Below are 20946 nucleotides of genomic sequence, written 5' to 3' on the forward strand. Positions count from 1 at the left end.
GCTTTTAACTTTTCTGAAATCCTGCAACATGACGCAAAAGAAGAATTTACTGCACTCTGCATGTTTCACCAGCTCAGCCACAAAACACTGAACACTGATATTTGCATCTTTTTTTCTGGCTTGAACAGTTTGTGATGTTTGTCAGTCTCAAGTCTCCACATCCTGTGAGCAGAGAAGCATCCAAACCTGACACCAGAAATAAATCTGCTTCAATATGGTGAATGTACAGTTTGCGGTTCCATTTAGTGTGGATACGATGTTGAAGCCGTAGTTTGTGATTTCAGCTAATTAAACAGGTATTTTCATATTTTAACATATAAATCTTGCTAAGTGCAGCTTTATATTAAACTTAAATAATTTTAGTAAAAAGGGAGGAACAAAGTCTTGAGACAGACAAATAACTGTTATCATAAAATTATACTATAAAGTGCATTGTAGCAAACATCGACTGTGCATGCGACTCGATGAAAATAAATTATGTTAGGTGATGACTGAAGCACTAACAGTAATAGAAAAGTAGTACAAAAACTTTAGAAAGAAAAGTGTCTTTACATAAAGATATTATATTCTATACAACAAATCAATAAAGCTAATTTAAATTCTTATATAATTATCATGTTGAAATAATAAACTGTATTTGACGTGGCTAGTCCAAATGTAGATCTTCAAGAAGAGGAATAAATAGTCATATACACTTTCACACACACACCCACAGACACACATACATACACACCCCAGCTTGGCTCAGTCCATTAGGTGAAACTGCCTGTGATAAAGACCTACAAAAAAACAAAACAACAAATAGAAATAGAACAAAACAAAGACACATCTTAAAAATTCCTAAAGTGGCCCCTGGTTGATCTGTCTGTCATGACGAAGTGAAATCTTACCAGAAGGTTTTCCTTCTGCTCGAGCACACACACACACGCTCGCCTTAATTAGTGTTATAAAACAGCAGAGGTGAAGTCGGGCACGTCACGTCGCACCCTGAGGAGAGCTGTGGACCGTTCTGGAAAAAAATGACACAAAAATCACATTCAAGATGAACAAACAGATTTCTGAATGTAAAGTAGTTTAATAAGTGTTCAGATTACAAACACTAAAAATTACTTATATTTTTGATTAATCAGCATAATATTTTCTAGATTATTCAATTATTGGTCCATAAAATGTCAGAAAAAAGTGAAAAATCACAATAGATCTAGAGCTGAGGCCGGGTGATATCACAAATTAATGTATAAATGTAAGTAATGTAGATGATAGCTGCTACATCAGCCAGCTATTCATGTCACAACTGTGACTGTCATGACTCCAGGTGGCTTGTTGTCTCTTATAGTGAATATAACGTTCACACCTATGAGAAGCACAAAATGACTCTGCACACTTTGCCGTGCTCTCATTTTGGCTCTCTGGCTACGAGAGCTGACGTCCTGGGTGTCGACTGTCTCCAGATTCTACTCTGTACAGTTACCTGCCGGGAAGCTAACGCTAGCTAGCAGCAGTCTGCAGATATCAGACTGATGTCTTGTAAAGACACAAACAACAGCAGATCAACTGATGAACGGACCTTTCTGGTCTGTCTGTGCTGAAACTGGTTATTAAACTAAATATGATCTAGTTAGTTGGAGCATCTGGTCAGTAGTCTTTCAGGTGGTGCCTTTTAGGCCTTTTATTAATCTTGCTCAACTGTCTTAAAAAGATGTTCCAATCCTGCATTTTGCAGGATTCGATTAAAACCGTGAACCCTAAGCTTGGGGAAAAAAAAAAAAAAAATCACCCATCCGCACCACGAGTTAAATCCTTAAACGTCTTCATTTGTCCGACCAACAGTCCAGAACCCAAAAATATTCAATATACTTCAACGTAAAACCAAGAAAAGAAGGACATGAAATCTTTGATAAATGACTTAAACAATTTAGCAATTATCGTTGCAGCTCTACAAACTACTATAATTAAACTTTTATGTCTAAATGATAAATATCACATACCTCCAGTGTCCCCAGATGTCTTTCGCGTCATCTCTTGTGTTGTCTGGTGACACTTGTGAACAGTTTGTTCTGATGGATTAAAACACACATCAGCAGGACGTTCTGTGAGGATTATCAGATAATCTTTCTTTCATTTAACACTTCTTCTATGCTAAAAACACTATTTATTATACATGAATTTAAATGTGCTGCTGCTGCTGCTTCTTTCACTTTCTTGTCTGTGGTGTGAAATCTTCAAACACAGTACGAGATCCTAAACGCTGCAGCGGTGACCCCCAGAGGCCGAGTGGCTCCTTACACTCCATGAAACCAAAACAACAACTTTTCTCTCACAAACACGGTTAAAACTCTTTGATTTTTTTTTTTTTTTTATATTTACCTTGTGCTCCGGACATCTCATTGAGAAGTTGTCTTCATTTAAGACACAGCCTGAAAACACACACATTTTAAGCTTCGTCATTTCAAGCTTATGACAGCCCTGAAAACACACACACACACACACACACACACACACACACACACACACACACACACACACACACATACACACACAAAATTATCCTTAAATCTTCGTCATTTGAGGCTGAGCGAGAATGACAGCCTTCCCACACACACACACACACACACACACACATAAGAAAAGCACAAGTGACTCAGGATCTCACCCTTCAAAGATCCGTCACTTCAAACATCATTTTCACAGCCAGAGTCAACACAGGCAGCCACAGCGGTTAAAAACAAACCCGACCGGCATAAAATAATCATGAAAACAGAATCATTTTTAATAAAACACATTTACAAGCAGTGCGTATAATGACGACTGGATAATAGCAAATAATCTGCAGATTATTTTCTCAATGAATTGATTAATCACTTGGTCAAAACGTCAGACATGTCGTCACTATTTCCTCCAGCCTGAGGTTTTGTTATCAGATGTCTTGTTTCATCAAACCAACATTCTTAAACCAGAAGATAAATATTGAGAAGGAAAAGCAACAAATTGTCCAATTTAAGAATTTAAAACTATCAAATTTCAGGCACTTTTGTTTGAAAACTGACTTTAATGATTAAAGGGGACGTATCATGCCTATTTCCAGGTCTATATTTATTTTCTGGGCCTCTACTGGAATATCTTTGCATGATTTACAGTTCAAAAAACTCTATTATTATTTATCTTATACTGGTCCTTCATGCAGCCACTCAGGCCCCCTCCCGATGAGCCCACTCTGTTCTGATTGGTTAACTTCCTCTGGCTCCGGAGACAACGTAAACGAACTACTGTAGTAGGATTTCACTTCTGTTTCCCCTTCTTTACTCGAAATGGAAACTTCTCAAATACATCTGTACATGTTCCAGCTGAAATAAGCGAGTGGACAATGTGATCAACCCGTGGAACAACCTTAGCAACAAAGACTACGTGACAGCCGTTTGTGGGCGTGTGCGAACAATCTGCCGTCATCACGAGGAGAAAGTAGAGGTGACTTTGCAAGCGAAGTATTCAGGGTATGTTGAAGCCCTGGATTTTGACTCGCAGGGAACATTTTCACATACGTTCAGCTCAAGTTTTGGAACTTTGACCATGTTTAACATAAACATCCGACGTTATAACAGTATAAAAATGACAGCATGATATGTCCCCTTTAACTGATTATAAAAATTGTTGCTAATCCTTCATTTTTGGGAAACTCTGATTAAAAATTAAATTGTTGACGCTCTAAATAATCCTGACGCATATTTCATACCGTACCTGACTGAATGGCACATCTGTAGTGATAATTTCTGGGACAGCCCTTCTGGAAACATCCCATTATTGCACCTGTTAGTTGGCATGTTGAACATATCTGTAAAAGAGAAGATCTCAGTGAAAAAAGAAAAACACAAACATGACATCTTCTCTTCATAATCTTGTTTTGGTGATAAGGTTGAAATCAATATTACAATGTAGAGAACATAATGCACGCGCATGCAAAAGAATCACATTAAAAATAATCAAATTCATGTTCGCACATGTAAAAACAAGAATTTAAATAACCAATTTTCTGCTCAGAATCATAATTTGATAAACAATAATATTAACCAGCTATCAGACCAGAGGCCTGAACTACGAAGCAAGTTCAACATATCCAGGACGTCTTTTACTTATCTGGCTTCACTGAGAACCACAACTATCAACCAGCTCAGTCAACTCTGGGTTTAACAGCTATGAGCTCGTTCATGTGAAGAGGCGGGTTGTTAATAACGAGCGACATCATCAGAACCATGAATGAAATACTCAATATGATATGAGATGAAACAGTGATACAAAGTAACTGCAGAAAACTTCTGTTAAAGAGACAGAAATCATATTCAATGAAGTGAAATGTAAACGAGCCTGTAATCATACAACAGAATAAAACACTAGACATAATTTCCACATATTAAACGTTGGCTAAGGCTTAAAATACATGTAGGAATTATTACATATGACTTAAGTATAGAGGGAGTATTTTTGCTCTTTAGTTGGATGTCACAAACACTTTCAGCTACGGAAGTAAAGAGTGGAAAAGTCATGGAGCCAATTAACAGTGTTGATTATTTTTCTAATAAAAGACAATCTTTTATTTTTATTTACAGTTATCATCACTTGGTCGTCTCGTGTTATTCTGAGCTGCAGTGATGGAATCAGAGAGTAAAATCATCGAACCTGTCAGCTGTCAAACCAGGAAGAAAATCAACTTAAATAATTCAAATGTAGCTAAAATCATCATTATGTGTTTAAGTGTCGTAAACGATCTCTGTTTTAAAACCAGAGTGGAAACAGAAAGCCTGAAACAATAAAATGTTTCCACTGACTTATAGAAATATATATTGCTCTTTTTTACTTGTCACATTATTGTAACTCAGGACTTTTGTCCGTGTCGGGATCCTGTAGGAGTGATGACTGTTTCTTTTACAGTGATCTGATTGGTGAAGGTTTTGACAGGTTGTGATCCAATCCTCTGAGGTTGTTGTTCAGTATAAGTTACCATGGTGATGAACCCCGGTAAGAAGTGAAGCATCGTCGTAGGACTGAAAACCCAGAGTTAACCCTGAAGTTACCTCGCTAAGCACACATCCTGCTTCGTAGTACAGACCTCCGATCATCTAGATAAATTATCTTCAGTATCTCTAGATTCTGCTCTGAACTTGGAAAAACTACATTCTCATGATATGCAACGGTCTGAAAAGGATGCCTTCATATCAAACATTAAAAAAGATGTTTCATGAGGAATGTCATCTTTTTAAATAGTCAAGTTTACATCTAACTACTGTATGTTACACTTGTTTTACGCTGCCATGTTGACCAGGTTTCTGTTGTAAAAGAGAATTCCTGGTTAAATAAAGGTAAATTAATAACCCCCCACATGTTTTAATACCTATAAAACTCTGCCATGAATAATAATTTGTGTAGGATATAGTTTTTCCACAAAAAATTGAGTTAACTTCAGTTAACGGTTACTTCACTGTAAAGTTCATTCTCAGTGTTTGTGCCCTGCAGGCTCAAGTTTCCACATCACACTTGTGTTAAGTTGAATACTGGACCACGATTGGCTCACCTAGTTATGATGTCACAAATCTTGCTCGCAGGTACACGTGTTAAAGTGAGAATTAAAGTGAGCACAGATAAACTTTCCTCCGTCAGCAGATAAATGTGAAAACAAACCCTGCACATACATCATTCTGCACAGAGACGATCCAACTGAGGTACTAACAAGAAAAACACATTTTTCAGTGGACGGAGACTTTAAATAACTAATTTTCTGCTCAGAATCACTAATTTGCTGGAATTTAGTAAAGTTAAAATACCAAATATACCTTTAACCGTTGATACAATTTCACAAAAAGGTGATAAACATTCATTCCGACATTTAATTCTGTGTCTCACTGTTTCTTGTGCGAGCCGAGCCGCCTCCTCTAACCCGTACAGCTTTCCTCTGACTAGGAAGACACCGGCGGACCAGATGCCGCAGTCCTCGTGCATCCAGCACTCATCGAGATGAAGAGGCACCTTTGGGAGAGAGCTGTCGTCGCTCTCAGGCAGACTTTTGACGGCAGAGCAGTCATACTCGCAACCGTCGTCTGAGGAATTTACTGAGTGGCTGCTAGCGAGTCCGTGTAAGTTTTCTTCCTGTTTCTGCACCGTCCTGCAGGTCTGCTGCTGCTGGCAGTCCGCAGACGCTCCGGTTGGACAGTACGGGCCGTGGAGGTCCCCGAGACCCCTGGCGTTGGCCACCTGACCGCACAGGCAGCACAACAGGGTGGCGTGACACCTGCTTTCCGAGCTTAGCCGACCCAGCTGGAAACAGGAAGTGTTGGGGACGAATCCGGACACGGACCTGGCGGCTGTCTGCTGCTTTCCTCTGCTGCTCCTGACGGTCGCCTCCTCCTCTCGATAGTTGACAACGGTGCACACTCGCCGCTCCATGTGAACAAAGGGACAAAAACTGTCTGATTTCTTGTCCTTTTTTCCCTCTTTTACCTTCAGATATTTGAGCTGGATTTCTGGCTCTCTGGGAGGAAACGGAGCGGACGGTCCAGTCCGTGAGCGTCGCTTCTTCTTCCGTCTCATGACAGTTTTTTTGTTTGCTGCCGCGTCGCTGCCGGCCGCGGCCCTTTGATGCTGCTTTGGGGGGATTCTGTGGTTTTGTTTCTGCTTGCTTCTTCTCAGCCTTTTACTTTTAGGAATGTTGAGGGGCTTCTTTCGTTTATGGTTGATGCTTTTTGTGTACGAAGCTTTGCGGCAAGGCTGCTGCTGCTGCTGCTGCTCTCTCTGCGGCGATTTAGAGGGCGACTTCCTGTCTGTCTGAGCGTCGGCGTCAGAGTCGTCTGAATTGCTGCTCACTCGTTGCGACAGGTTCGGCTGTGACGCCGTCTCGTCCGCGTCCGAGCTGGATAACCTCACCGCGTACTCCATCATGTCGTCGGAATCGCAGCTTTCGTTATAGATGCCCACCGCGTCGTTTTTGACTTGCCTCCTCAAACTGTGCCGCGACCCGCTGCAGGTAAACTGAGGCATCTCGGAGACGGATTTCCTGATCCTGGAGCTGCGTCGCACCTCTCTGGTTGGAGCTTTTTCACCTTCGCTTTGAGGAGGAGTTTCTCTTACCAGACCCTTCTTACAAGGAACGCTTTTCTTACAAGGAAAAGTGTGGCCTTTTTTCTTCTCGTTAGTGACTGAAACTTCGATGACGTCGCTGTCGTCGCTTGAAATGTCTACCGGAGAATCAGCGGGGTTGCCGTAAACAGCGCTGAGGTCTGACAGGAGGACTACAGGCCTGGTGTGATGTACAGGAATGTCCACTGAGCTGTCGGAAGAGTCCTCCGAGTACGAACTGTCAGGACTGGGTGAGCTCAGAGGCTGAGGTAGGTGGTAGCAACCTCTCCCTTCATCCAGCGAGGACACAGCCGGGGACAGAGGCTCCACGATGTGTCTCACGCTGTCTTGGATGAAAGAACCGCATAAGAGCGGCTCCTTCGCCGAGGAGACCAGGACAATAACGTCAGAGCCGCTGTCGCTCTCCTCTCCGCCGCTGCTCTCAGGACCCGGGCCTCCGCTTTGGTCGGCCCCGTAGAACCCCGGGTGCCACAGGTTGCCGTGAACTCCGTCGTGGTACAGATCCAGCCCTGGAGCGAGCGCTGAATTCATGTAGTTACCTAAAGCCTCGGGGCCCTGCTCCATTTCTCTGCAGTGGACAGGAGCACCTGCCTCAGGACGCAGCTGGGAGGACAGAGAGTTGTAGGAGGACGAGGCTCGGGATCTGTACGAGGAGCCGATCTCCGTGCTGCAGCTCGGCGGGCGTCTGTGGTACCACTCCGGCTTCTTGGCGAGGTCCATGGTTTCAGCGTGGCCGCGGGTCAGGGGGTTGACTGAGTAGCTCTTTGACAGGTCCATAGCCATGAGAGATGGATCCTGAGAGGACACTTCCATCACTGCGAAACATATCAAACACTGACATGAAATACTTGGACAGTTGCTCTGCGCTTCAGCACATTTAATTTAAAGTGAACATTAAAGGACGGGTTCACAAATGTTCAAGTCTGTCTTAAAACAACAGTCAGGTGCCCAAATAAACACTGAAATAAGTTTTTCTAAATATTTTTTTCATGTAGTTAGTTTTTCTAGTAAAAATGCCAAAAATGATCTGGTTCCAGTTTCTCAGTTGTGAGGATTTGCTGATTTTCTTTGTCTTATGTGATAATAAACTGAATATCTTTTGGTTTTAGACTTTTGGTTTAAACATAACAAACAAAAGGAAGCAGTGCTGGAAGAACTACTCAGATTCTTTACTTAAGTAAAAGTACCAATACAACAATGTAAAAATACTCAATTATAAGTAAAAGTCCTGCATGAAAAATTCTGCTAAAGTAAAGTACATAAGTTTTATGAGCTTGATGTATTTAAAGTATTGCAGTAAACTGACTGATATATTATTATATATGACATCATTAGATTATTAATAGTGAAGCATCAGTGTTAGAGCAGCATGTTACTGTTGTAGCTGCTGGAGGTGGAGCTAGTTTACACTACTTTACATACAGTTAGCTAGTTTAGTCCAGTGGTTCCCAACCTAGGGGTCGGGCCCCTCCAAAGGGTCAGCAGATAAATCTGAGGGGTCGTGAGATGATTAATGGGAGAGGAAAGAAGAAAAAACAAAGTTCTGATACACAAATCTTTTTATTTCAATCAGTTTTTGGACTTTTCCTATAATCTTTGATTTTTGCTGAAATATTGGATCATTTGAACATTTATTGAAATGAAAGCATGTGAGAAGTTTAGAGGGAAAAATCACTATTTGTTGGAGCTGTTAACAACTCATAGACATGTGAAATGTGACCCCGACTACACACTGCTTTTTGTAAGACGTCAAAAGCCAAAAAGGTTGGAAACCACTGGTTTCATCTTTAACAATGTGTTGTATTTTAAAAGCTTGTTATATTATCCATTGTGTCAAATCTTCATCTGAAAAGTAACTAAAGCTGTTAAATAAATGTAGTGGAGTGGAAAGTACAATATTTCCCTCTGAAATGTAGTGGAGTGGAAGTATAAAGTAGCATCACATGGAAAGTACAAGTACCTCAAAACTGTGCTGAAGTGCAGTACTAAAGTAAATGTACTTAGTTACTTTCCACCACTGATGAGAAGTCACCTTGGGATTTGGGAAACTGTGAGGCACTTTTCTGTATTTTCAGAAGAAGGGATTAAATGATTTATCAGGAAATGATAAACAGATTAATGGATATGTCATATATGATGCCTGTTTTTCGTTTCTAGAGCTTTATGAAACATCACTAAGATGGTATTACACAATGCAAACAGTACAGTAAAAGGTAATGTGACCTTATAATAAGTGTTAACTCTGTCGTTAAAAGTTAAACGCGTTAGCTATCTTACCCCTAAGGTGTCAGCAGTTTTATCGGACGGCCCCGGTCCTGGAGAGAGCGGGCTTCAGGATGAGGCTTCCCCGCAAACAGCTCTGGTAGCTGGGTTAGCTAACACACCTCTCCAGGCCCGTCATCAGGACTGGATGTAAACAAAAGCAGCGACAGCCCGAGTTCATGCTAGCTGGCGAGCTAACGTTAGCCCCACTGAGCTGCATCCACATCCAGGCGACAAGCACCGCGATGACGACGGATAAACATGTTTGTTAAAGTATGTCCGACAGGTAATCACCAGCCCTAGCTTACTGTTGGTATTTTAAAGTTGTCATCATGGATACCTCCTTCCTTCCAGCGTCAAGTCAAACAGAAACAACCGCAAAGACACCGGAAGAGAGCCGTTTGCTTTCAACGTATCCGTCAAAGCTTGTAACCTGCTGCGCTGCCAGCGGTGCAAAGTAACTGAGTACATTTACTCAAGTACTTAAATTCAGTTTTGAGGTACTTGTACTCTACTTGAGTATTTCCATTTGATGCTACTTTATACTTCCACTCTACTTCATTTCAGAGGGAAATATTAAGTGGATTTTTTGTTTCCCCAATTTAATAGAAAGTTGTTGTAAACATCTTATAAGCTCAATGTAAAGCAGATACAGAATATATGAGAAATGTCTGACAGTGTATGGAAGTAAAAGTGAGACAAATTTATGTTTCCTCACTCGGGAAAACCGAAGTTAAGCTTCAAATATTTGGTACATTTGGAAAATTCGGGATCTCCGATAGAATTTAAAATAAAGTTCTGTGGGTTTAAACAAAGTTTGGACAAATAATCTTCAACCTCCTGTAAGATGTGTGTTTGTTACATTTAAGTACTCTGACTTGCAGTGGTAGAAGTAAGTACATTTAATGAAGTACTGTACTTAAGTACAAATTTGAGGTACTTGTACTTTACTTGAGTATTTCCATTTTTTGCTACTTTATACTTCCACTCCACTACATTTATTTGACAGCTTTAGTTACTTTTCAGATGAAGATTTAACACAATGGATAATATAACAAGCTTTTAAAATACAACACATTGTTAAAGATGAAACCAGTAATTTCCAACCTTTTTTGTCTTTTGACGTCTTACAAAAAGCAGTGTGTAGTCGGGGTCACATTTCACATGTCTATGAGTTCTTAACAGCTCCACCAAATAGTGATTTTTCCCTCTAACCTTCTCACATGCTTTCATTTCAATAAATGTTCAAATGATCCAATATTTCAGCAAAAATCACAGTGTCACGGCTCTTGTCAATCAGATGTATTTGTCTTTTTAATGTTTTTTCTTCTTTCCGCTACTTTTATTGCAATACTTTAACTACATCAAGCTGATAATACTTATATAGGATTAGTAGGATTTTTCACGCAGGACTTTAACTTGTAATGGGGTATTTTTACATTGCTGTACTTTTACTTATGTAAAGGATCTGAATACTTCTTCCACCACTTTATGCTACTAATCTGGGATTAAAAATATAACATTTCACTATCTTTTTGTGAAAAGCTAATCAAAACAGCACAAAAATCAAACAGCTTTACTAGTGAACACATTTCATTTCATAGTTACTTTAATAAATGAAGTGTCTGTTAACCTTTATAATCTGAAGCTACGCTAAATAACATGTATAAACACTATTATCTACCACATGCCAATCTTACTTTTACTCCCGATTAAAACAATTATAATGTTTTTGATTATTTTAATTAGTGTGTCTGTGAGTGTGTATGATGACTGTTTTGTGACTGTGATATGAATGAACTGTCTTATTGTAATCCTGTGTATATGTAACCTGTTCTCAGATCTGCAAAAGAGACCTTGGTCTCAATGAGATATCCTGAATAAATAAAGCTTAACAAATATCAACTCTAAACATTTTAAGATATATAAAATACTCTATTTTTAATATTAATTTGTGTCCATTTTTTTCCGTAAAAATTCTTAACATGACATCTTCTCCTTCTCCCTCATTGAAAAATTATGAATCTACAAAGACACAAGATGTCTCCTGCTTCACTATAAAGTTAATTATCAGTGTTTGTGCACTGGAGGCTTCAGGTTTCCACATCACACTTGTGTAAACTGCATACTGGACCACGATTTTCACCTACAGAAGGTAAAGGTGGAAACAAACTGCACATATTTCATTCTGCACAGTGAAGCTCAAACATCCAAGTGAAAGAACAGGTAGAAAAACACATTTTTTTGAGAAGGAGGGGGACTTAAACAAGAGCTGTTTTTAAGTCTTTTGGTCAAACTCTTTAAAATGTGACATGCAAGTCAAAAAGCAAGTCTTTTGGTCCGCAGATTACAAAAGCACGAGGGCCAAAATCAAACCAAACACTTACTTTTTTAAATGGAAAGTATGATGTAGAGTTTTCATCTCAACACATCCCTGTTTGGACACATTAAAACAAGGATCAGTGCTGATTAGGCAGCGTAGTTCATGGAGGAAAAGACTGATTTACTTCAAAGTCAAAAGAAAACAATTGTTGACTGAACAGCAAACATGTTCAGTTTGAGTGTTTATATATCAAAGTAGGTAGATGCGGGTCTGAAAAGTGAAGCCAATGCGGAAGTGACTTAAACCTGCATTTTCTCTAATGGCCATCAGGGGGCGACTCCACTGGTTGTAAAAAGAAGTCCGATTGTATAGAGGTCTATGAGAAAATGACCCTACTTCTCACTTGATTTATTACCTCAGTAAACAGTTTCCTAATGAGTTTATGGTCGCAATCACTAGTTTAAAGTCTTCTTCAATGCAGCATGATGTTCATTTAGTAAATTATAGTCCCATTTAATTTAAATTTGACGATAAAGCAGGGTATGCTTTAGGGCGTGGCTACATGGTGATTGACAAGTCGCTACCACAGCGAAAACGGTAACGTAAACATGGCGTAACCCCAGATTTACAGAGTATAGCAGCCGTAGCTGCTGCTATTTCACAGTGTGTTTTCGGTTCATGAAGGTTAATTGTAACATTTTGATCGTGTAAAAACGTCTTGTTCAACGTTTGGCTGTACTAAAAGACCCTCTAAGGAATCAGATGTTCAGTTTTTCCAGTAAGTACATTTTGTTTTAATGGTTTTAGGCCTGTTTTTTGCTAATGAAAATTAGCATTAGCATTGTCACAGTTAACAATAGACTGTAAATGCACCGTGCTAACCAAACTGTCAACTAGCGTCAGCCCTAATCTCTGGTTCCAAAAATCAAAGATGGCGACGGTCAATCGCTGAACTCCAGGCTTCAAAACAGTCCACAAACTAATAGATGACGTCATGGTGAGTCTATGGTATATATAGAGTTTACACAATATATATTAAGATGTCGACATTTTGTAATTGTTTTCTTCATAATTTATAAAAAAATATATATGATTAATTCAATAGTCGTAATCAATTCAAATCTTATTCTAGTTATTTTTCAGTGTGTGAAGCTTGAAGCAACTCTCATACGTCACGTCGATCAGGGCTTTTATACTGAAATGTCGACTCGGAAGTTACCTGTATTTCTTTAGGTAACTCGACAGTCTTCTTCCTCCAGAAAAAAAAGGGGCTGAAAACTGTTGACGAATAGCCTGAACATGTAGTGTTTTTGCTTCACCTTGACGAGATATTAAAATAACGTAGCAGCTGTTTTCAGTTTTTATCCTTCCTGAATTTTCTCTCATCGCTGCCGGAAATGACAAAAAAACAAAATGAATGTCTCCGGTGTTCAGCCCGTGAAGCATGCAGAGACCTGTGGCATGACGACAGTCAACAACACAAAGGAAAAGAAACAGGCCTCAAGTGCCAATTTAATTTAATTAAAAATCACGTTATGTCAATAACACTGCAGTGTACAAATATAAATTACAGTCTGTGAATGACAGTAAAGCTACCTGTCAGAAATGTTTAATTTAAGAATTCTTAAAAAACAAAACAAGGACACATACAGCAGGGATGAAGAGGCTGACAATTAACATACATATCTGATGAAACATGGAACTGTGCAAGTCTGGTGAAAGTATTACAACGATAAATTGGCTGTACAGATACAAATATTTACAACAGATAAAATATTGCTGTTTTAAATGTTGATATTTGGTCAATATTTAGAAGACAAGATTAAAAAAAGGAACCATCACAAGAGGATTCAATCTAAATCACAAACTCTGTTAAAAATGCTAATAATCAGTTCAGACAGGCATGACAGACAATATGAATATACAGCTTTTCTGTACAAAACAGAAATAAAAAAATGTGTATAAGAGTTTCAGGATTTATTAAATAAGTAAATAACAGGTTGTAGAAGGAAATAATTCTCTTTAAATTAGATTTCTTGAGTGTTACAGTGAAGACAATGTAAATGTTAAAAAATGAAAATAGTTTCTTTCCAAAATTCACACCAAAAAATATAATACTTTGTTTTTGTTGCTATTTATTTTTGCTATTTTGTATTTATTATAAGTTTCTATTGGCTGTTTTTTCATATGAAGAGTTATTTTGCTTATTTCCTGATCTTTATATTTGGTTTGTTTTGCTTTTTTCTTGTTTTATTTATTGATTGATGTGATTTTAAATTGTCGTTTGTTTTATTTGTTGCCAGGAAGACGAGCGACCGCCTTTGTGGAAGAAAAAATAAAGAATAAAAGAGCAGGAGAAAGGATGAAAAGCAGCGAACGTCAGCTTGTCTGAGAGTAAAGCGGCAGCGTGTTCAGGGTGAAGTTTGTCTCAGAGCCTGATGAACCAGCCGCAGATTCTCTCTCAGCTGGTCGATGTCTCTCTCAGCTTTGGCTCTCGTGATGCTCAGCTCGGTGTACATGTCCTTGTACTTCTTCGTAATGTTCCTCTTGTCCTGCAATATGACAGAGATGGGTTTTTTTTCTTTCTATGACACATTCAGACTATTACACAGTTATTATTGTGTTTGACTCTCACTCTTTGTGCTGACTGGAGTTCGTCCTTCAGAGACGTGATCTCCTGCTTCAGACACTGGACCTCGGACTCCTTCACTCGCAGGGTGATCTGAGATAAAAAAAACATTAAATAATTAGTCTCTAGAACAAACTTCTGAACCACAAATCTATTTTTCATTCATAAACACATCATCAGTCTTTAATAAATGGGTAATTAAACCTTAATGAAGCTTTCAGAGAGCAGAGAGAGTGTATTCTTTAGGTTTTATTGTTTATAGAGAAAAAACATTCACAATCACACTATACGATGATCCTATGTTACATCAAACAGCACAATATAACCACCATAATGATCTCAGTGAATGCTATTGACTGTAAAGAATGCAAATGGTGATTTTTGAATGAATTTGGGTCAAATTTAACGCTTTAACGCTTAATTTTCGTATATTCTGGGACACTTCAGGAAAAAAAACAAGGTTAAAACAAACATGTTTGAGGTGTTTATATATATTAATCAATTAATCTATAATTTCATCATCCTGTTTTTTCCTGCTGTATTTCTGTAGTTTTGTTATCTTGGGTCTATTCTGTGTACACAACATTTATTATTCCTGTCTGTTCTGTTCCTTATTTGAATGGAGAGTCTAATGATAGAGGATGTTGTGTTGCTCTACAGATGTTGTAAAGCCCCTCTGAGACTAATTTGAGACTGATTTGTGATATTGGGCTATATAAATAAAACCGACTTGATTGGACTCATTTAAACACATTTTAGTAGCCTATAAAACATGAAAACACCCCTGAGCCATAACTGGCAACCAGCACAAGATGAGGCCCATTACCACACACACACACACACACACACACACTAGTCTTCTGTTTTTAATCAACTGATTTTTTAATTTAAGTGTGTGTGTGAGAGAGAGAGTTTGTTCATTTTTGTTGTTTGTTGTTGTATTTCTTCATATTAAAATGATTTGATCATGTTGATCAGCTGTTTTTATGCTGATATGAAAAGCAGCTGGACCTACCGTTGTGTATGACAGCTGCTGTAATAAAACTGACTTCTTCCAGTAAACACACACACAGTGATCATAGCAGAGGTTGGAGAACACAGTTATGATAGTGATGCTACTTTATTGATACTCTTTTCACTGTAATATTACATTTCTGTTTTGTTTCCTGGCAGAATAAGTTGGATTTACAGTATATTGTTCTGAATATATTGTTCTGTACATCTCCACGTTTTTATGTTAATATCTATTATTAAAAGGTGTCTTAATAACGTTTGAAGTTTTTAATCTTATTTCAGCGATGAGCGAGGTAATATTATGTTGCAGATTATTTCAGATGAGAAAACCAGACTCAACATGTAACTGTGGAAGAATTACAAAAACAAATCAGCTGTACAGATAAAATATTTACAACAGATGAAATAATTGCTGTTTTAAACTGATATTTGGTCAATATTTAGAAGACAAGATGAACAAAGGTGAAGTTTGACAGGACCGTCATAAAAAAACACAAATCTGTGTTCTACTGGTTCAGACGTTCACCATATAACTCTAACATCAATGTCTTTCTCTCTACCCTTGTATCCAATTAAGGAAAAAATGCCAAAAAATCATCTTGACACAGGAAATTTTACCACAGTTATCACTTTCTCTGTCTGACTCACCTCCATTTCGTAGGCGTTCATTCCCTGACTGAGCGGCAGGGCGTCCTGTTTGGCCAGTGAACACAGTCTGGTGATCTCTGCTGCGAGGTGACCGCTCAGCTCCTGAACAAGCCAAAAACAACTTACTGACATGTTTCTTTATGTCTTAATGTTCCAACTATATCAAATAAATATCACTGAAAATCAAAAAAGGACACTAAATCAGACTTATTGTAAAATGAACCTGAATTACTTGATAGATATTTAATCCTTGCTTACAGTATTTTTTTATATCCTGACACACGGGAGCAGAATATCATGTATTTGTTGTTTTTATACTGAACGTCTGTATGGAGTCAGGGTTTCTGCAGGGTCCACTTAGTTAAATTTAAGACTTTATAAGACAATTTTAATGTCACATAAACTACAATTTACTGCCAACGTCATGCAAGAGAAGATATTTAAGAATCTTGTTCATGGAATTTGACTGGTTGTTTGGTCCATAAAATGTCAGAAAAATGGTGAAAAAAACCCCGACATGCAACCTCAAATATCTTGTTTAGTCCCGACCACCAACCCAAAGATATTCAGTTTACAATCACACAAACTAAAGAAACCAAAAATATTCACATTTGAAAAGCTGGAATCAGAGAATTTGGACTTTTTTTTTTTTAATTAAAAAAAATGACTTAAAACAATGAATTGATGATCAAAATAGCTGGCAGCTGATTGATTAGTGTGTATCGGAGCTCTTCACCTGGTTTCTGGTCCTCAGGTCTTGGTTTTCCTGCTGGCACTGACACAAGGCCTTCCTCTCTGCATCCACAGCCTGGACCAGATGAACGTTCTCCAGACACTTCAGAGAGTACTGCTCTGACAAAACCTCGAGCTCCCGCTGGTAGGAGGCCAGCTCCTCACTTTACAAACACAACCACATATGCAGATATTAAACACAGACATTAAACTGTCTCCACTTAACAACACGCAGTGCGCTGTTTGTCTACAAGTTTAGAAGATGACTAGACGTACGTGTGTTGTCTGTATATGTCTTCCAGGTGTGTGTTTCCTGTGATGTTCTCTGACCGGCATCTCTTCTGCACTTCCCTCTCCAGCTCCAGGCGATGAGCGTTCTTGATGGCTTCGATCGCTGAGAGAAGAAGAAGAAAACAAGCGACTCGTGTTGAATAATCTACTGAATATCAGAAGCAGCTTGTAGCTTTTCCTGACACGTACACACGTTATGTTAAAGTGTGTTGTGACTGAATGACTGAATGTCTCCTCACCGGTTGCCGTAGCGGCGCTCTCCTCCTCCAGCAGTCTGTCTCTCTCCACCAGGAGGCGCTCCACTTCCTGTTGGTGTCGGCGCTGCAGCTCCTCCACAACCTTTACGTGAGACTCCTCCATGGAGGCAAAGCCACGCTCGCAGGTGGCCTGAAGGAACCAGAGACGAACACGTGGGTCACATACTTAAAACCTTCAGGGTTTTACAGTTAAAGGGATTTTAAACATTGAGTCAGCGTCGCATCGGCTACCTGCTTGAGCCCGACCAAACTACTGGCAGTCAAGTTGCATTGTGGGTAATGTAGGCACCAGATTTTGACAAGGAAGAAGAATGTATGGACTAAAAAAAAAGATATCTCTAGTTCTTCTGTGTCGATTTTGATCGTTTTTTAAAACTGCATCTTGAAGTCTGATAGTGTTATAGGAGTGAAATGCTGAATCATCGGAGTACAGTTTGACATGCTTTGCTGCTACCAGTCTTTATCAATGAAGAGCTGTTTTGTGAATGCTCCAAATACTAAAATTAAATGTAAATAGAGTGAAACCCAGAGTTAAACAGCTAGACTTTACTGCTTTGCTTATATGTTGGACTAAAGTTAATTTGTTTTTTGCTTTCAATTAAAGTTCGATATCCAGTGTCCTGGTGTTAGCCAGCCAGTGTCCTCCATGTCTGATATGATGGATAAGATGTAGTTTAAAGGATCATGCAACTGTTTTTCCTCCAGTTACTACAAATCACATTTACTGTACATAATATCACTGCTCATAGCATTTCAAAAAGCATGATATAGAGTTTTTATAGTGTATAAATATATAGTATTTTGGTCTAAATGGTCTGAAAATAGATGAACAAAGACTTGACACCTGCTTGAGTTCACTAAGAACATGTCTGCAGGTGTGCTGTTGAAAATATAGACTGATTTGAGTTTTAACAACACTGCGCTGTAAGAAAAGTAAATGCAGACGTGGTGGTCACTGTGATAAATAAGGCTCCAGTCTCTATAAGTTGATTTTCACACAATATGGAAGCGAATGAAACCTAAAACCTGCCTAGAAAGTAGGACATCAAACTACAAACTGTGGTATTCTTATAAAAAAATAGTCGACAACGAGGTGAAATGTGTCAGTAGTTGTTCCCTCACTGGAAGAAAAACACAATTATGACTATTATTATACGATTATTTTGTCTGGCACAAAGAGTCACATTTATTTTGCGCCACCCACCTTCAACTTTTCCATTTCCTTCTCATGTTGCGTCTGAGCGGAACTCATTTTGCCGTCAAACTCTTCTTTCAGTTCCTCTGCTATGACAGACAGCTGCTCCTCCAGTTCCTCCACTCTTCTCCTCAGCGCTAAAACCTGCTCGCTTGGATCTGTTTCCCTGCGGGAGGCTTCGTTTTTCTCTGTGTTTTCATCTGAGGTCTCCTGGATTCCCCAATGACCTTCGCCGCTTGAAAGCGGGATTTCCATACAGCTGAGCGAGGACTCATTCTCCGCCGTTTCTTCTGATGTTTCTGGTACATTTCCTGTTTCGATTCCATCTGCGGCACTTTCATCTCCCATCTGTAGCTCGGTATCTGTGTTTTGTAGGTGAGTTTCCTCCGTCTGGCAGCACGCGTTTGTCTTTGCGGCGGATGAGGACGTCTGTTGTTCTTCTAGGTTTGACAGTCTCGCTCTCAGCTCTCTGTTTTCTTCCGTCAGGTCGACACAGTCGCTGCAGATGAGAGAGCAGGTGAGGAGTCTCTGTTTGGCTTCTTCGAGTTCTCTCTGGTATGTTGACTGAAGCCTGTTGATGTGACAGCAGTACATCGCTTCGGTCGCCGCAGAGTGAATGAAACGAAACCCGGGATGCTCCGAAAAGCGAGAGTCAGAAAGCCTGTCGGCCATCGACCGCAGTTTGTCACGAGCGGAGGTGCTGACAGAGGAGGCGATCTCGTCTAGCAAAGAAGTTTTCATCTGTGTGGTGACTCTAAAACGTTCCATCACGTTTTTATCCATCTCGCACAGCCGGTTACTAAAATCAAACTTCCTGCTGTCGTCTGTCTTTTTGGTTTCTGATGCTGTCACACTTTTCCAAATATCGTCCAGATCTTTCAAAGTCTCGCTCTCGTACGTCTCCTCCAACTCTTCCTTTTCTTTATCTCTCTCAGAAAGTAAATCATGGCCTAAAAGCAGCATTTGTTTCTCCACTATCATATGTTCTGTCACCTCGCTGAGAAGCACGTCTACAGCTTTTTCCTCACTCAGCTGAGAGGTTTTGACCTTCACTTCATTGAGCAACAACCCCCAAAACTCTTCCTCCCACTTCAGCTGACTCACCACTGCAGGCTTCTCCTCCTCCTCACTTTCTGTCGATCTCTTAATCGTATCGAAATCCAACCTGTCAATAACCTCCAGTAGTTTCCCCAAAGCTTTCAACCTCATGATCATCTCCTCTATCACTTGCTGGATCCTTTCTTCACCACAAACAGATCTGTTTCTCTCTCCTTCTTTTAACTTCTCCCTCTCTAAATCATGATTCAACCTCCTGATGTCGGCCTCAGTCTCCGCCGCTCTCTCACAGTAAACTTTCTCAGCTTCCTTCAGCTCTGTGTTCTGTGCCCGGAGCTTCCTGCAGGTCAGCTCCGATTGGTCGAGCTGCCTCTCCAGCTCCGTCAGCTTGGCCTCGGTGGCCTCGAAACACCGCAGCAGGTATCCCTCTGCTTTCTTGGCGCAGTCGCTTTCCTCCTGTCCCGTTTCCTCCGTTTCTGTCGTGACGCCCATCTGCAGCAGCGTCTCCGTGTCCCTCAGGTTTTCCTCCAGGGAGGTGATCAACGTCTGGGCCTCCTGGAGCTGCTGTTCTCTCATACTCAGCTCCCTCTCCAGATCCTGCACATGCGTTTGTCCCAGTTGTTCCACTTCAGGGAGGTGATGGGGCTCAGTGTACCTGCTGCTGAGCTCTGCTTTCAGCCTCTCTATCTCCCGGTCTGCCTCCGTCAGTTGGTTTAGCATCTCCTGGTTGCGCTGGTTGAGCGCCTCGTTCTGGCTGGTGAGCAGCTCCACCTCCTGGGAGAGCCTCCTCAGTATCACCTGGTCTGGAGGTGTGTGCTGCTCTACACAGCAGCTCAGCGAGGCGTCATCTCTCTCCGCAGGATTCTCCAGGATGAAGGAACTTGAACTGTATTCGCTGTTATTTATTTGAGTCTCTGAGTTAGGAAATAGCTGACAGTCCTCTTTGTCTTGCTGATTCTGCTGGTTGGTTATTACGTCATCCAAGTTCAATCCTACGGTTTGTTCTTCACTCTCAGACAATAAGTCTGTGCTGTCTGATGCAGGTGATAGTAAAGGTGTGTCTACTGCCTCAGGACAGTCAGGAAGAAGATCTCCAAGTTCCTGGAGATTGCCGTCTGTATCGTGCAGCCAGATGCTGGGCGTCTGATGTTCAGGTGTGTGTTGAGATGCTATTAAAGGAGGTGCAGGTGTGAGCTGCTCCTGTCTGATAACGTTCTGCTGCTCTAGAGACTCTCTAGTCTCTTTGTATGTATCATTCAGACTCTGTGTGTGGTTGTTTAATGGTTTTTCATTTGTGTCCAAAGGGAAAAAATCTGCTTCAGAACTTGGCGAGGGGTCAAGCTTCGGAAAAACAACAGAGAAAAGGGGAAAAAAGGAGGATTAGCTACCAGATGTTTAAAATATTACATTTGATCAG

The 20946-nt window shown here is 40.0% G+C and overlaps 2 protein-coding genes and 1 long non-coding RNA gene across 9 annotated transcripts in view; 1 reads left to right on the plus strand and 2 right to left on the minus strand.

Annotated features, from left to right (window-relative positions):
- On the minus strand, positions 1–10239 carry si:ch211-165g14.1. Of its 5 annotated transcripts, XR_006398563.1 has the most exons (8): positions 9400–10239; positions 5893–7937; positions 3736–3829; positions 2368–2417; positions 1989–2057; positions 891–1009; positions 734–779; positions 1–186 (listed from the first exon to the last, which is right to left on the minus strand). XR_006398563.1 is itself a non-coding variant. In XM_044331758.1 (6 exons), the coding sequence occupies exons 2-5, from the start codon at positions 7933–7935 to the stop codon at positions 2016–2018; spliced, it is 2229 nt and encodes a 742-aa protein (XP_044187693.1). In that variant the 5' UTR covers positions 7936–7937; positions 9400–10239; the 3' UTR covers positions 1–1009; positions 1989–2015. The 5 variants fall into 5 exon arrangements, 2 of the variants coding, with proteins under 2 accessions (XP_044187693.1, XP_044187694.1); XR_006398561.1 differs by having other exon boundaries at positions 1–779; XR_006398562.1 differs by having other exon boundaries at positions 734–1009.
- A 1830-nt stretch (positions 10240–12069) lies between these two features.
- LOC122967246 lies at positions 12070–14098 on the plus strand. Its single transcript, XR_006398566.1, has 3 exons — positions 12070–12485; positions 12639–12704; positions 14011–14098. It is a non-coding gene; the product is annotated as an uncharacterized LOC122967246 (long non-coding RNA).
- The window catches only part of LOC122967227 (myosin phosphatase Rho-interacting protein-like), a 28898-nt gene continuing 21159 nt past the window's right edge, over positions 13208–20946 (minus strand). For 2 of the 3 annotated variants that reach the window (XM_044331755.1, XM_044331753.1), the window contains exons 16-22: positions 18483–20870; positions 17261–17408; positions 17007–17124; positions 16735–16894; positions 15999–16100; positions 14343–14429; positions 13208–14259 (exon numbers count right to left, since the gene is read on the minus strand). In XM_044331755.1, the coding sequence (XP_044187690.1) occupies positions 14119–14259; positions 14343–14429; positions 15999–16100; positions 16735–16894; positions 17007–17124; positions 17261–17408; positions 18483–20870 (3144 nt within the window). In that variant the 3' untranslated portion in view covers positions 13208–14118. Of the gene's footprint in view, positions 14430–15998; positions 16101–16734; positions 16895–17006; positions 17125–17260; positions 17409–18482; positions 20871–20946 lie in introns of all 3 variants that reach the window. The other variant, XM_044331756.1, reaches the window with a different exon arrangement.

Source organism: Thunnus albacares, chromosome 17 (assembly GCF_914725855.1).
Source record: "Thunnus albacares chromosome 17, fThuAlb1.1, whole genome shotgun sequence".
Classification (NCBI taxonomy): Eukaryota; Metazoa; Chordata; class Actinopteri; order Scombriformes; family Scombridae; genus Thunnus; species Thunnus albacares.

Bases quoted from the DNA above. Each gene is read 5' to 3' on its own strand.
- si:ch211-165g14.1 (XM_044331758.1), bottom strand. From the start codon at position 7,935: ATGGAAGTGTCCTCTCAGGATCCATCTCTCATGGCTATGGACCTGTCA. The intron at 3,830-5,892 runs GTGAGACACAGA...TCTCTTTTACAG, and splicing joins CTCGGCTCGCACAAGAAACA to ATATGTTCAACATGCCAACT. The intron at 2,058-2,367 runs GTAAATATAAAA...TTAATCCATCAG, and splicing joins TGAGATGTCCGGAGCACAAG to AACAAACTGTTCACAAGTGT.